At 39.7% G+C, this 13,782-nt stretch overlaps 1 protein-coding gene across 2 annotated transcripts in view; it reads left to right on the forward strand.

Annotated features, from left to right (window-relative positions):
• PDGFRA (platelet derived growth factor receptor alpha) overlaps positions 1-13,782 on the forward strand; it is a 36,379-nt gene that overhangs the window by 14,765 nt on the left and 7,832 nt on the right. For both annotated transcript variants that reach the window (XM_021529019.2, XM_021529108.3), the window contains exons 5-18: positions 32-162; positions 1,493-1,664; positions 1,767-1,956; positions 2,463-2,578; positions 3,016-3,142; positions 3,627-3,820; positions 4,265-4,359; positions 4,469-4,601; positions 8,677-8,781; positions 9,451-9,561; positions 10,382-10,535; positions 11,518-11,684; positions 12,850-12,965; positions 13,539-13,661. In XM_021529019.2, the coding sequence (XP_021384694.1) occupies positions 32-162; positions 1,493-1,664; positions 1,767-1,956; positions 2,463-2,578; positions 3,016-3,142; positions 3,627-3,820; positions 4,265-4,359; positions 4,469-4,601; positions 8,677-8,781; positions 9,451-9,561; positions 10,382-10,535; positions 11,518-11,684; positions 12,850-12,965; positions 13,539-13,661 (1,934 nt within the window). The remainder of the gene's footprint in view (positions 1-31; positions 163-1,492; positions 1,665-1,766; positions 1,957-2,462; positions 2,579-3,015; positions 3,143-3,626; positions 3,821-4,264; positions 4,360-4,468; positions 4,602-8,676; positions 8,782-9,450; positions 9,562-10,381; positions 10,536-11,517; positions 11,685-12,849; positions 12,966-13,538; positions 13,662-13,782) is intronic.

A 13,782-nucleotide genomic window follows, 5' to 3' on the forward strand; every position in this document is an offset into this window, starting at 1 on the left:
TGTAATGAGATCTCTCTCTCTCTTCTCCTAGCTACTTCACAGCTGCCTGTTGAAATTGAAGCTCTTAAAACTGTCTACAAAACAGGCGAGACCATCGTAGTAACTTGTGTGGTCTTTGACAATGAGGTGGTTAATTTACAGTGGAATTATCCTGGGAAAGTGGTAAATATCTCTCTTTCTTTTTTTTTCCCTACAATGTTTGTAGTTATTTATTAGGTAAGCAAGTGAGGTTGTAAAATATTCTTTTTTTATCTGAATGAGGACTGCTCAGGAGAGAAAACCAAGTAAGTTCTTTTAATTTTAGGTTACCATAAAACAAAGTCAGTCCCAAAAGGTAAATTTGCTGTTAGTAACACAGTAAAGCATGAGAAGAAGGTAAGGTATGGTTGAGGAAGTACTATTCTTTCTCAGGTCTTGTGCTGCTGGAAAAAAAGAAATGTGAAAATTGAAAGATCTAGGTCTGCTGGGTGTCTGAGTAGAGCTCTGCTGCTGAAGGTCTGAACCTCTAAAACAGCTCTCTAAATCCTGGTTCTTGGGGATAAAAAAGGACAATGAAGAATTAAGTCTATAATCTTAAGTGTTTTTCATTATACAGATGTAAACTGAAATTATTCTTGCAGTCACTGAATAATGAGAAACATCTAATAAGAAGATCTTAGAACTTTTGTAGAACCCTGAAATTTTGCAATCTGGTTTAACATCCTTTTGCAGTGAAAACTTTTATTCAGTTAAACTTGGCTAGAGCCAGTCCCAGGCAATTTCAGAGTATCCCATGTAAAAAGTCTGGTTGCTGAAGGAATGATGTAATTGAAATGTACCTAGGTGTTACTCCAAATCCCACCTTTTATTTAAGTAAGTTAAGAGTCCAAGAGGAAAATTATTTGAGCAAGTTTTGTCTTGTTTTCCATCTTACACATCAGTATAGTCTTTGTTATATGCCACCTTTGAAAAATAGCCCCAGCATGTTTTTGTACCAGTCCCTCATGATAACATGGTCTGTCATTTTCACCATCCCTTTACTCTCAGGAGTTTTCTCCTTGTCAATAAATTATTCTTGTTTTGAGAGTAGGCAGAACATAGCATCTATTAACGGGTTACTTTTTGTCTGGTGAAAGGGATAAAAATTCATCTTACTTCACAGACATTGAACAAAGGGGACTCAAGTGGCTTTTCCATCTGAGGAAAAGATAGTGCATAAAGAGTAAATTTCTCTGTCAAGTTGCTTACCCAAATTTTCAAAGGTATTTTGTTTACTATGAACAAAATATGAGTTCTCAACCTCAACCTTCTATGTCTACCCCCAAAAGGGTGCATTTTTATTGGCACTGCTTTTTTGTTGTGGCTGAAAAAGGCATCCTTATCTGAGTAAACAAGTCTTCTGCCATACAGAATTTAGATGTTTGCTCTCACTTCAGGGGTATCAAAGATCCTCAGTGATGTGCTTTCAACTCAGTTACTTAAGCAAGGTTTTTTCTCCTTCTCCAAACTACAGAAAGAAAAAGGTCTGATAAAACTTGATGATATCAAAGTGCCATCGCAGAAGCTGGTTTACACCCTGACCATTCCTGAGGCATCAGTGAAAGACACAGGCGATTATGAATGTACCGCTCGGCATGCAACCAAGGAGGTTAAGGAAAATAAGAAAGTAGCCATTACAGTTCATGGTATAGTCTGATTTTCATGTCTAAAATTGTTAACACATTGGAAAACACCATTCTTGAAAAATGTTGCATAGTGTTGTTTACACATGGCTTTTTTGTTTACAGACAAAGGCTTTGTTCACCTGGAGCCTCAGTTCAGCCCTCTGGAAGCTGTCAACCTGCATGAAGTCAAAAACTTTGTTGTTGATGTGCAGGCTTACCCAGCACCAAAAATGTACTGGTTGAAGGATAATGTAACTCTGATTGAAAATCTTACAGAGATTGTTACTACATCAGGAAGAGTCCAGGAAACGAGGTAAAAATCCTTCTGACCCTTACTTTGCCATGCTGACTTGAGTTCCTCCCCAGGAAACTGGGCACTACTCCTGCTCACTCTTTACTCCTCAGTTTGTTGCTTCTTCCTCAGTGGCATTTAAAGATAGTTTATTTGTTTTCTGTTCTAAAGGGCAATGCCTAATTTACTTCTTACTACCTTTATAACATCAACCTCTTCAAGGTTCCTGAGCAAGAAACCTCTTTGCTCCCTTTCACATTTCTCCACACTGATAATTTCCAGTTATTTCCAGTAAAATCAGGGCTTTGTCAGGCTCCTGCAGGAAGTAACTAAGGCCACTTCTTTCTCAATTGTATGTTGATAGTTATTTACCACTTGAGTAATTACTTAGTTAAAGGCATGCTAGAAATGCTAAATGTCACAATGTTATAATCACAACATACCCAGATTAAGTGTTGCCCCAAAACTATTTTTATTTATATTTATGCCTACTTTAAAAATACAAACAAAAACTTGTATTTTTGCAGGTTTCAGAGTATTTTAAAATTGATACGGGCCAAGGAGGAAGACAGTGGATACTACACTTTGGTTGCTGAAAATGAAGATGAGATTAAAAGATACACCTTCTCATTGCTCATACAAGGTAAGCAGCCCCAGAGCCTTGCCCACCAGAGCTCACTTGCACACTGCCTTGCCTGGAGTATGGATACATGAAAGGCACGAACCAGGCTGAGCGGAGGAGTGCGTGTTAGTCTCTGGAGCTTTTCTAGCCTGATCCTGGCTTTCACTTCTGCACTGGCCTTGAGCCAAAAAGAAACTTTATCCACCCAGCTAAGTTATTCCAGCTGACAGTAGGATGATAGCTCATTTAACATGACATGCAGACGTGGCACAACTGCAGCACTTCCTTCTCATTGCTCTAGCCTGGAGTTTACTCTGTGCTACAGGAGATATTGAGTCTGTGTCTGTAGCTCTTGCCAAGGTGTTGGCCAAACACCACCTGTCCTGCTTTGAAATTACAAGCTGGTTTTTTCTGTAGGCACTGACAAATATTTTAACAAACTCCTGACTCCTTCCCAGTTCCAGCTCTGATCTCAGCCCTCGTGGATGATCACCATGGCTCTGCAGGTGGGCAGACAGTGAGATGCTTGGCAGAAGGAACCCCACTTCCCGATGTGGAATGGCTGGTTTGCAAGGACATTAAAAAGTAAGAGGAGTAGGTGTTTTCTTAACTGAAATATGATCTGTAACCTCAATTATCTTAACATAATTAGTTACTGTACCATGTTTTCTTCATCAAGAGCCAGTAAATTTCAGATAATTCTTTCTTTTTAGAGGCATGTTGTTTATATTTCAAGAGAGGTTGTCAGTGCCCTTATTTTTGCATCCTATAGGACACAAAATGATGCATCAATTCAGCTTTCTCTCATAAAATCTCTCTGTTCAGTAAGCTGACTCCAAGGATTTCACAGTCCAGGTTTGAGTAGGGAGTTTGAGATGTAGCTGTCTCTCCATTCAGGGACTATTTTTATTTTGAAGGAAGAAAAGTGCAGGTTTTTCAGAGATGCAATCTAAAGGCCTTTCTGGCCCTTAAATGTGTTGTTGTCAGAAGAAATTTGCAGGGAAAGGTAATTTTTGTTCTGTTCACTCTTAATTATCCATATAAATTCCGCCATTATTCTTCTCTGCAGGTGCAACAATGACACCTCTTGGACCCTTTTGACTAACAATATCTCTGATATACATATGGAAGCCCACTTGGATGAGAAAAATATGGTGGAAAGCCAGGTGACCTTCCAGAAGGTAGAGGAAACCCTGGCTGTGCGATGTGTGGCAAGGAATGACCTCGGTGCTGTTACTCGAGAACTGAAGCTTGTGGCTCCCAGTGAGTTTGCTTTGTATTTCTGTGCAATTACAACAGCCAGTTTGACCCTGCTCTAACTTACCCCAGTTCAGTCCTAATGGATAAAAATATGAATTGTTGTAGGTAATAAATTAAAGTGGATTTTTTTCACCCCGGTCTTTTTGAGGATGAGGCATTTTACAGGTCTTTATGGGGCATCTGCTTTTTGCTTATTATGTAGTTCCATAATTCATTTTATTAGTACTGGCTATGGGACATTCTTCTAGACAATCTGCATATGGTTTTGAAACATGATGACAAAGCAGCTCTGGGCTTGGAAAGACTTCATAGTCACTAGCCTCAGGAACTGCTCCTGCCACTTCTGCAGGACACAGGCACTGCAATGATGGGGGAGGTGGGCGTCTTTTGTGTGTGGTGTTCCTCATGGCTCATGAAGAAAATATGGTCTATCTTTTTACTCCACAGCCTTGAGGTCAGAGCTAACAGTGGCTGCTGCTGTCTTAGTGCTGTTAGTGATCGTGATAATTTCCCTGATTGTCCTGGTTATCATATGGAAACAGGTATGTAGAGAAGTATTTCAGTTTGGGTGCTGAGCCCTGCTGTGTTTTGCTCTGCTCTAAAGTCAAGTCCAGGACTAATGCTTGGTTTTGCATTCAATGTGCTCTGCAGAAGCCAAGGTATGAGATCAGATGGAGAGTCATTGAGTCTATCAGCCCTGATGGCCACGAGTACATTTATGTGGACCCAATGCAACTGCCTTATGACTCCAGATGGGAGTTTCCTCGAGATGGGTTAGTGCTTGGTAAGTTTTCTGTAAGGGACTAGCCCCACCCTTCTTTGGGGAGAAACACATTCAATGACCATTCTGAGGTCTCTGCAGGATTTGTAATGGATGTTATGGCCACAAAGTCCAGAGTCTCTGTCTGTCTGTTCTCATAATTTCTCCTTCCTGATCCTCTTCTACAGTGGCATTAGCCCTGAGGTCCTTGTGTTAGTGTTTCCTGTGCCTGCATTCCAGTTGTCCTCCTGTGTGCAGTGTCTACCCCTATGTAGCTTAGGGGAGTCTCTCAGTGTTAAACACCCTTTTCAACCCTCATTTCTGCTAAGGCATCCACAAGAAGTACATAATTTTTTTTGTCTGCAAGACATTTATACACATATGTGCAGAGACCAAGAAAATCTGCAACTAGTTATGTAGTTTTATTAAAAATATTTTAAAAATTATTAATCCATGCCATACACATATCAGTGCCAAGTAACTGCATATTTTTGTGGCTACTGTCCTTCTTTTTTCTTCCTTCTCCTTCTGCTTTCTTCCTTTGCTATTCCTCATTGTAATTAGTACAGAATTCAGTTGTAATTATTTCCTCAAGGCTGGGCCAACCTCTCATTTATATCAATTGAAAGTGTAATGACTATAGATAATTTTAATGCTCTATCAAGAAAGAGATTTAAACATACAAGCCTTTCCTCTTTTGGAGATATCAGTGAACCAAACTGTATTGCAAAACACAGGAGAAAATGATGAAATGTGTCTTTTGTTTGACGTATTTCAAGAAACATACTCCCCTGGTGTAGTTCTTCACCATCACAGAGAAAGAGTTAATTCTTGAAAGAAGCAAGAGAAAATTTTCCAGTTCAGGAATAATAGCCTTTAATTAAATTCATGTTGCTAATTGAAGACTAGAGGAGGGTGAAGGTTTTATGGAATTATTTTATTACAATCCAGACTTTAATTATATGCCTAAATAGGATTTGTCAGATCTGAGTTGTTAAAGACCACCACTGTGACTTTGTCTCCCTCAGACTCATGAGCATAAGCCTGCTTCAATGCCTTCTTGTTTACAAGTGTATTCAGAATAGTCAGTTTAAAACCCAGTGCTCCATATTCTTCTGTCAATATGTATTGCACAACATTTCTACTTGACACGCTCACCCACCAGCCCTTTTGCCATATTAAATTCTTGCTGATGAGGGGGGACTCTTTTGTTTCTGGGGGTGACAATTCTGATTTGTGTGGATTTTCTCTTATCTAAGTGGGAGATGACAGCAAAGCAATTACACCTTTAGTTCAAGGAGGCTCTGAAGCAGGTTACAAACCCATTTTGGTTCTGCCAGATGAGTATTTCCCATCCTAGTTGTGTAAGCCAGCTGGCATTTTTTTGTTTTTTTCTAGCCAGTACTGCCTGGAGTGCAGTGCTGTTTTAAACGCCAACACTGAACATTGGCTGGATGGAGCTTCAATTGATAAATTTGGGTTACCCTACCAAGGTCCCTTTGCAATCACTGACCCACAGTAAATGCAGTGCACTGCTCTTTAAAGGGCTCACGAACCAGTGCAATCCAGGAGATGCATACCAGAAGGGACTACGCAGTAATAGCATGAGCTGTTTGAACACCACTGCCTTCTCCTGGCTCTGCTGAGAATTAACGAGGTCCCAACAGGACCTGGACCTCCTCATCTGGCTGGCAGAGCTGAGAGCAGCACTTTTTGAGGCTTGGGGTCCAAGTGCTGCTGCTCAGGATACCAGGGTGGCTACACAGAGAGAATTGCTCTCATTTGCTCTACACAGAGAGCAGAATTGCTCTCATCACTTCCTAGCAAGCCACTTATTTGTTCTGGTGACCTTAATAAAATGAAATGCTGGTCTGACACAGAATCTGACCTGTGCCTATTTGAAAAAGCCAAGTTAAGATTCAGGTCACACAACAGTCAGAGATGTGGTATCTAATTTCATGAGTCTAGAAACTGAATGTAGATTATAAAGCTTGACACTTGTTTGTCTTTTAATATAGACCAAGAGACTTATGGTTTAATTCGGGGTGGGTTGATTAGCCCAGGCCAATTTTAGAAAAAGAAGAATCCAGCTGAGATGGCTGCATCTGGAACAAATTCACACATCCCACCCTTGTGTCCTCTAAGTTGAGAAGCAACACCTCTCTGGCAGGCACAGCAGATAAACTCTGTGAATGGGTAGAGAGGCTGGATTAGCTGCTGTTCCTTCACTAGTTTGAGGAATCTTGAGCTGCTGCTGTGTCTGCACAGTCCCTCTGTGAAGGGAAGCAGCACTGCTCCTTCAGCGAGCAGATCACAGCAGTGCCTTTATACTGAAAAGTAAGCTTGCACTCTAATTTGAGCTTCAATGACGCATTCACCAAGAATATGATGGCATTACAGATGCTTCCAGTTCTTGGGCAGTTAGCTCCCACCTTGCTCCAGATTTCAAATGCAAAAGACATGGGCTTGGGCTACAGCTGCAGAGAAGGTTGAAAAGGGGAAATAGCAGTGATGGCTCCCTGCCATTCCGGAAGTGCTCTCACTGTCTCCACATGCACCCCAGCTCTGTAGAGGTGATGGAGAGGGAGATGTGTGCCTTGTGCTCAGCTGACAATATGGTTTTGGGGAAGAATTGGCTTGTGAAGACAAGAAGATCAAGGAGCATCAGCAAATGCCATCACATTCTGAAGGGCTGCATCCTGCCATATGGTTCCCAGACCTTCAGTCTGAAAAGTTTCAGAGGCCAAATTTCAAACTCAGGTTGTTTGAATTAGTCTAAAATTTAGTGTGAAGCTTTCTCACATCCTGATTGGGAAGGATAACCTTTGGAGCACAGGAATCTTGAAAAGAAATCACATAGCTTCTGTGTGCATGACAAACTATGCTGTCACAATCTTGGAGAGGTTCACCAGTGTTAACTCAGCTAAGCATTCTTTAACCATTTCTTGTGCCTGTTAATGATGTAGATATTGTTTGGTCAGAAATTTTCTTTCAAAAGCATGTGCACAATAAAAGTGGGAGCAGTAGCTAGAGGATAACAGAAACATATGGCATTGCATGCCAGATAACACCTTCAAAAGTGTAAAAGGTGACAAGTTCAAACTGCAAACGAATGTCAAAGACAAAATGCTGTGTATCTCCACAGTAAAAGTTACAACTCATTCTTTCTGTGCTTAAAGTTAAAAAGTAGCATAAAACCAAAGCAACAGCTTGTCAGGCATGTGATTATATTCTGGCATCTGGACCTCATATACAGGTTTGTTCACTCAGTGTTCCCTTGATGAATTTGGTTTTCAATGCAGAAGATATGAAATACAGCATTTTGGAGTATGTTTGTGCAGTTCATATTTCTCTAAAATCTCAATCTGTACTAATTTCTTCTGGAGACTGTATCCATATTAGAAGACAGGATATATTAATCCGAAATTTTTGTCTAAATTGATTTGTGGGAAGAGTAAAGGGTCTATAAACATTAGCTGTTTCATTAAAGCACTTGGAAATTTGCAATACAATTTATTCCAGCAGATGAAACACACTTGTACATTAAACTTCAGAGAAGTTTCCCCTCATATGTGATCAACATGTATTTCAGCTTCTTGCAGATCTGAAATGATGCCGCCTGTCTGTTTCTGAATGTGCTATTGATGTGCTTTAGTTCATTTTACTGCTGGATGCATCCAGCATTACATAATAGACCAAAACTACAGCTGAGAGATCCAATGCAGATTTGTAAGTCAGGAATATGCCTGTATTTTAATCAGGAGCTGACTGAGGCAGAGAGGTCAGCTTAAGCCTAGGACAGTCCATGCTGTGAGAGGATAAAGTGAAGATGGCAGAGCATAGGAAGGGATGAATTTGAATGAGATGAGTTCCCAGGTGCAGGTGTGCTCTTGATGTTTGCTTTTATCTTTTTAAGAATGGTATTTAATGATAGCATTTCATATCTGCTTTTTCTGCTTAAAAACAACAATATCCTGGTGGTCTGGCTTAGGGAGTGTGCCCTTTCCACACAAGAATTAAATTGTACAGGAATGGAGATAGGAAAGGAGCTGAATTACTGTTACTTTCTGAAATAAATAATGCTCTCTCTTGTGTTCAGGTCGGATCCTTGGTTCGGGAGCATTTGGAAAAGTAGTTGAAGGGACTGCATATGGATTGAGTCGCTCTCAACCGGTGATGAAAGTAGCTGTGAAAATGCTGAAACGTAAGTTGTCATGGATCCATTTCCCAAGCCAGGTAGGGCAGGTTCCCACAGGGTTATTCAAACACTGCTTGTTTTAAATTAATTCCTCACATCTGAAGTTGAAAAGGAATGGTGAAATGATGGGATTTTAAAATTATGTGTTAGATTGCTTGATGGCATTTCAAGTCTGAAGGTACCCAGGCTTTTGAAAACACCCAAAGTTTAGGTTTAGCTGAACAGCTACAATAACTCAACAAATATTGAGAAAGATAAAGCAGCCATGAATGCCTGTGAACAAATAAGGGTTATACAACAACAGGAAATAGGCAGGTCTTGTATAAGTTCACTGAAGATTTCCTGGTTCATGAGAATTGAGAACCTGATACCGTGATTCTGTAGGAACCATGGGAGCTTGCTTGTGTTGAATAAGCAGCTTGTAGAGTGCTTCTCTGCCATGTGGGCAGTCCACTACACCTCTGGAGAGGGACAGGCTCAGCTACTGACCTGCATCAAGCGAGTCCCTTATTAATCATTTGCGACTCCCCTCCAAGTCTCAAGAAAGATATGTATCAAGTAAAAAGCATATGATGGCAGCAATGCTCCAGTGAGGCAAGCAAGGAGAAATTTTTTGTTAATATGAAAAAGGTGACTGCTCTCACTAGGTGGCTTATGTGTTTTTTCTTTCTACAGCTACAGCTAGATCCAGTGAAAAACAGGCACTCATGTCTGAACTGAAAATAATGACACATCTTGGCCCCCACTTGAATATTGTGAATCTGCTTGGAGCTTGTACAAAATCAGGTGGGTTTGGCTGAAAAAATAGAGGTTTGCTGGGGAGTCATCATTCAGTAGTTAACAAGAACATTGATGCCTAAAGATTTTTAGCTTTTTATGTAATCTCCATGCATTTGTGGCTTTGTAGACTGTTGAATGCCTAGGTATAACTTCTAGTACTTTTCCAGCTTTCTTTCCCACCATGAAAAAATGTGTATTGATGTGTTCCTTAAATTTTACCTAGTCTTGCCTGTTAGTTTACTGAGGACCTTTTATTTTGCACCATATAATCACAGACACAATAAAGATAGAGTAGGAGATCAGGGGGAGAGCTCCAATGGGGCAGAACTCAGGGTGGAGGTTACCTAACCAATTGCTCCTCTAATTGGACAATATTGGCTAGATATTCTAATTACCCTATTTTATAAAACTGTACAAATTTAATTTGGAGCACTTTTTTTTTTTTTTCCATATTGTGTACCTTAAGGCTTTTATATTATTATTCTAATGTTGTTTGGAAAAGTTTGTGTTCTATTTCCAGGCATCAACAGAGGTTTCAAGTAAGGGACTTACTAATAAATACAAACAAATATAAATTTTCAGAAAGTTTCTTGATATTTGGTAACAATTGCATATAACTTAGAAGATAACTATAGTAGATAACTATATTGTTATATAGTAGATAACGATATTGATATATAGTAGATAACTTAATTGCAATAACTTAGTAGATAGACCTGCATTAACTCACAACTCTATCTTCTAATAATTTTGGAGTCTTTTTGTATTTATTTCTGTTTTTCAAAAACCCCACTCACCAATGTATAATTTTGCTTTCTTTTAACAGGTCCTATTTATATCATTACTGAATATTGTTTTTATGGCGATTTGGTGAACTACCTGCATAAGAATAGGGACAATTTCCTGAACCGACACCCAGAAAAGCCTAAAAAAGATTTGGATATCTTTGGGATGAACCCTGCTGATGAAAGCACAAGAAGGTGGGAAAAAATGAAAAAAAATAAATCAGTGACCTGAGACTTAAGGACTTAAGACATTATTAAACCCTTATTGCATTACTCTCATTCATTGGTTCAAACTCCTTCCTAATTTTTCTCGTTAAACTATTATTTGTCACATTTCATAGGTCTGGGAAGGTTTTGACAGTTTTTATTCAATCTCCCTGACATGTGTCTTAGATTTGGATTTCCTTCATGTAGACATGAAGTCTGAGGATGCCTGTGGTTTCTCCATAGAGATCCAAGTGCATCTACCTGTCTCCTTGTTACCATGCTTGGGGAATTTCCAGTGTCTAAAACCCCTTCAATAACCTGGCAGAGCTTGTTCTCCAAACTCAAGTTCTCTTATTTATCTATCAATGGCTTAGCCAGTCTCAATAGTGTCCTAGTGGTTCATGTTCATCCCAGAACTTTTTCCAGATGATGGTTGAGAAAGTTTGTCATCGTATATTCAGCAATAATGTAATGCCATAAAATGAGCCAGGATTTAAAAGGTGAACAGAGATTCATTCAAAAAAACACTCAGAGAAATATATCAACTACCTTGGTAGCTGTGTAAAGCCAGTACTATTCATCTGGGCATGGGTTCGTTCAGTAGGACTGGATTTGATGCAAACTGTCTGGGTGAATAAATTACACCTAAGTTTTGGAATATCTTGAGCTAAAAGACTTAGGCAGTGATACTTGAGTTAAGTGGGATTTTGGGAAATAAGGCATGGTTACATACCTGATTGTTGGCAAAAGCCTAAGTTTGAAGTGCTTGTGTTTAACTACAGTCATACACAGTAATATGTATTAATAAGTGGTGGTTATGTTATATATATGATGTATGGTGATGATCTTTATATATAGCCTAACAAGAAGCCACCTGTTGAATTTTACCTCAGTACAATAGTACACCTTAAATGAATGGTCTGACAGGGAAGACACTGCCTGATACACTTGTATTTTTTTCCAATTCCAGCTATGTGATACTATCGTTTGAAAACACTGGAGAATACATGGACATGAAACAAGCTGATACCACTCAGTATGTGCCAATGCTGGAAAGGAAGGAGGGCTCTAAATATTCTGATATTCAGAGATCTGTGTATGATCGGCCTGCTTCGTATAAGAAGAAATCCATGTCAGGTAATGTAGAACAGTCCCTTTTGCATATATCATTAATACAAATGACTCTTGTGTAAACACATATCTAATTTTTGTCCTCTAAATGGACACTAACTGCTTAGCTCTGTTCAGCAAGAGTGTGAGCATAAGCTGTAAGCTCAGAGCTTGTGGTTGTGTTCTTCCATTCTGCTCCGGGACTAGGAGAGGGAGGAGTTGCTGGAGCAGAAGGGGTCCTATTGTATATTTGTTTCTGTGCTGAAGCACTGGGTAGTTGTGCTCTGCAATTGGGCTGTAGGCATTCTTTGGAGGCAGTGATTTTATCAGTCTTGTAGTTTGAAGGATTTTGAGCAATAGCAATGACCAATAATAATAGTAGTTTATATTGTACTGTTTCCACTTACATATCGCATTAACTGACACTTACCAAATGCAGAACACTCCCAAATACTTTCCTGGATTATGTAATGAAGATAATAAATGCATCCTATTCCCTGTCCCTGTTCTCAGAAACAAAATATGCTTTTGTTTAAAAACAGACACCGCCACTTCTGCCTCCAGGCCTCTGAAACTGAACCATATCCAGTCCCAGATTTACATGGCAGACTTATGTACTCATGTTCTAGGACAGTCAGGGAAAATGAATCACTGAATTTTGACTGTTTTTTTTTTCTGGCATTTTTCATAAAATAAATAAGAACTGTTGCCATAGAATTCCTGACCCTTTTTGCTGGTGTTGGATTAGTCCCAGTGAATACTTCCTGGGAAACAGCAGTGTTCAGCAAAAGTAAATGGATAAGAATGTACATGCATGCACAAAACCCTAATGAAGGTATCACCTCTAAACAAATATTTTTGTACCACACACCAAATAAACAATGTGTGTAACAGTCCAGTAATGTCCAGTAATTGTTCTTTCTCACTTTACTTTTTCCTACTTTTCCCAGGGGAAAAAAATTACAGACAGGAGAAAACCCAAATCTGTTACTTAATACTGGCTGTTTTTAAAAATGCAGGTTGTGTCAGTGAGTGATGCAGACATTAAAAGTGGCAATAGTTACTATGAAAAGACAGTTGTGGTCATGGTACTCTGCTAAAATGACCAGCTCAGAATCATGATAGGTAGAGGAAGATTGATGCTGCTTTCACACTCCACAGCAAAACCACATTTTTCTTCTTTTTTCAATAGAATCAGAAGTCAAAAACCTTCTTTCAGATGATAGTTCAGAGGGCCTCAGCCTACTGGATTTGCTGAGCTTCACCTACCAGGTTGCACGGGGAATGGAATTCTTGGCTTCTAAGAATGTAAGTAAATAAAAAAGTAAGCAAAATGGAATAAGGTGTAAAAATGTCTTCTGCAGCTATGGTTTTAAATTTAGATTTGAACATATGACACAATATAGTATTCTTTTTGGAGATATAGATGGCTTTCTTACTTTGCTGGAAATGGAGATCACTATGGTGGGAAAAATTCGAAGCAGCAGTCACTTGTTTTCATCCTGTGACATTGCTTCATTCCTGCTTCATCCTATGACATTGTTGGAGTCAGGGTGCTGGAGATGGTGGAGGATCAAAGCAGGGTCTGGGTGAAGAGTCCCTGCAGTCACAAGCCAGCATGGTCAGAAGCACAGGCATATCATTAGCACATGATGGGTAGAGTGGGAAAGGGTGGCCTCACTTTTGTCTCTGCTCCCCTAAAATGCATCCATGTGAGACCTTGTTGGTTCTGAGGCCTGGTGTCTCCTTGCTCCTGCTAGAAGGTGCTTGTGCAGTAGAGAGTCTTGTTAGGACTGTACCTAGAAAGCCAACCCTTTTGCAAGGGCAGTGGCCCTCATGGAAAAAGCATGTCCTTGAACAACTTCATTTTTCTCCACACAGTGTGTGCACCGTGACTTGGCCGCTCGGAATGTCCTCCTGGCTCAAGGAAAAATTGTGAAGATCTGTGACTTTGGGCTGGCTAGAGACATCATGCATGATTCCAACTATGTCTCCAAGGGCAGTGTATGTACCTAATCTCTGGAGCTCTGCTTTAACTGAAATGAAAATTGTCAGTTTTAAATGCTATTTCATGTTCTTGCCATTCAGTGTTGGTTACAGTAACTGACCATTGGCATGAATGCTC

Source organism: Lonchura striata, chromosome 4 (genome assembly GCF_046129695.1).
Source record: "Lonchura striata isolate bLonStr1 chromosome 4, bLonStr1.mat, whole genome shotgun sequence".
Taxonomy (NCBI): Eukaryota; Metazoa; Chordata; class Aves; order Passeriformes; family Estrildidae; genus Lonchura; species Lonchura striata.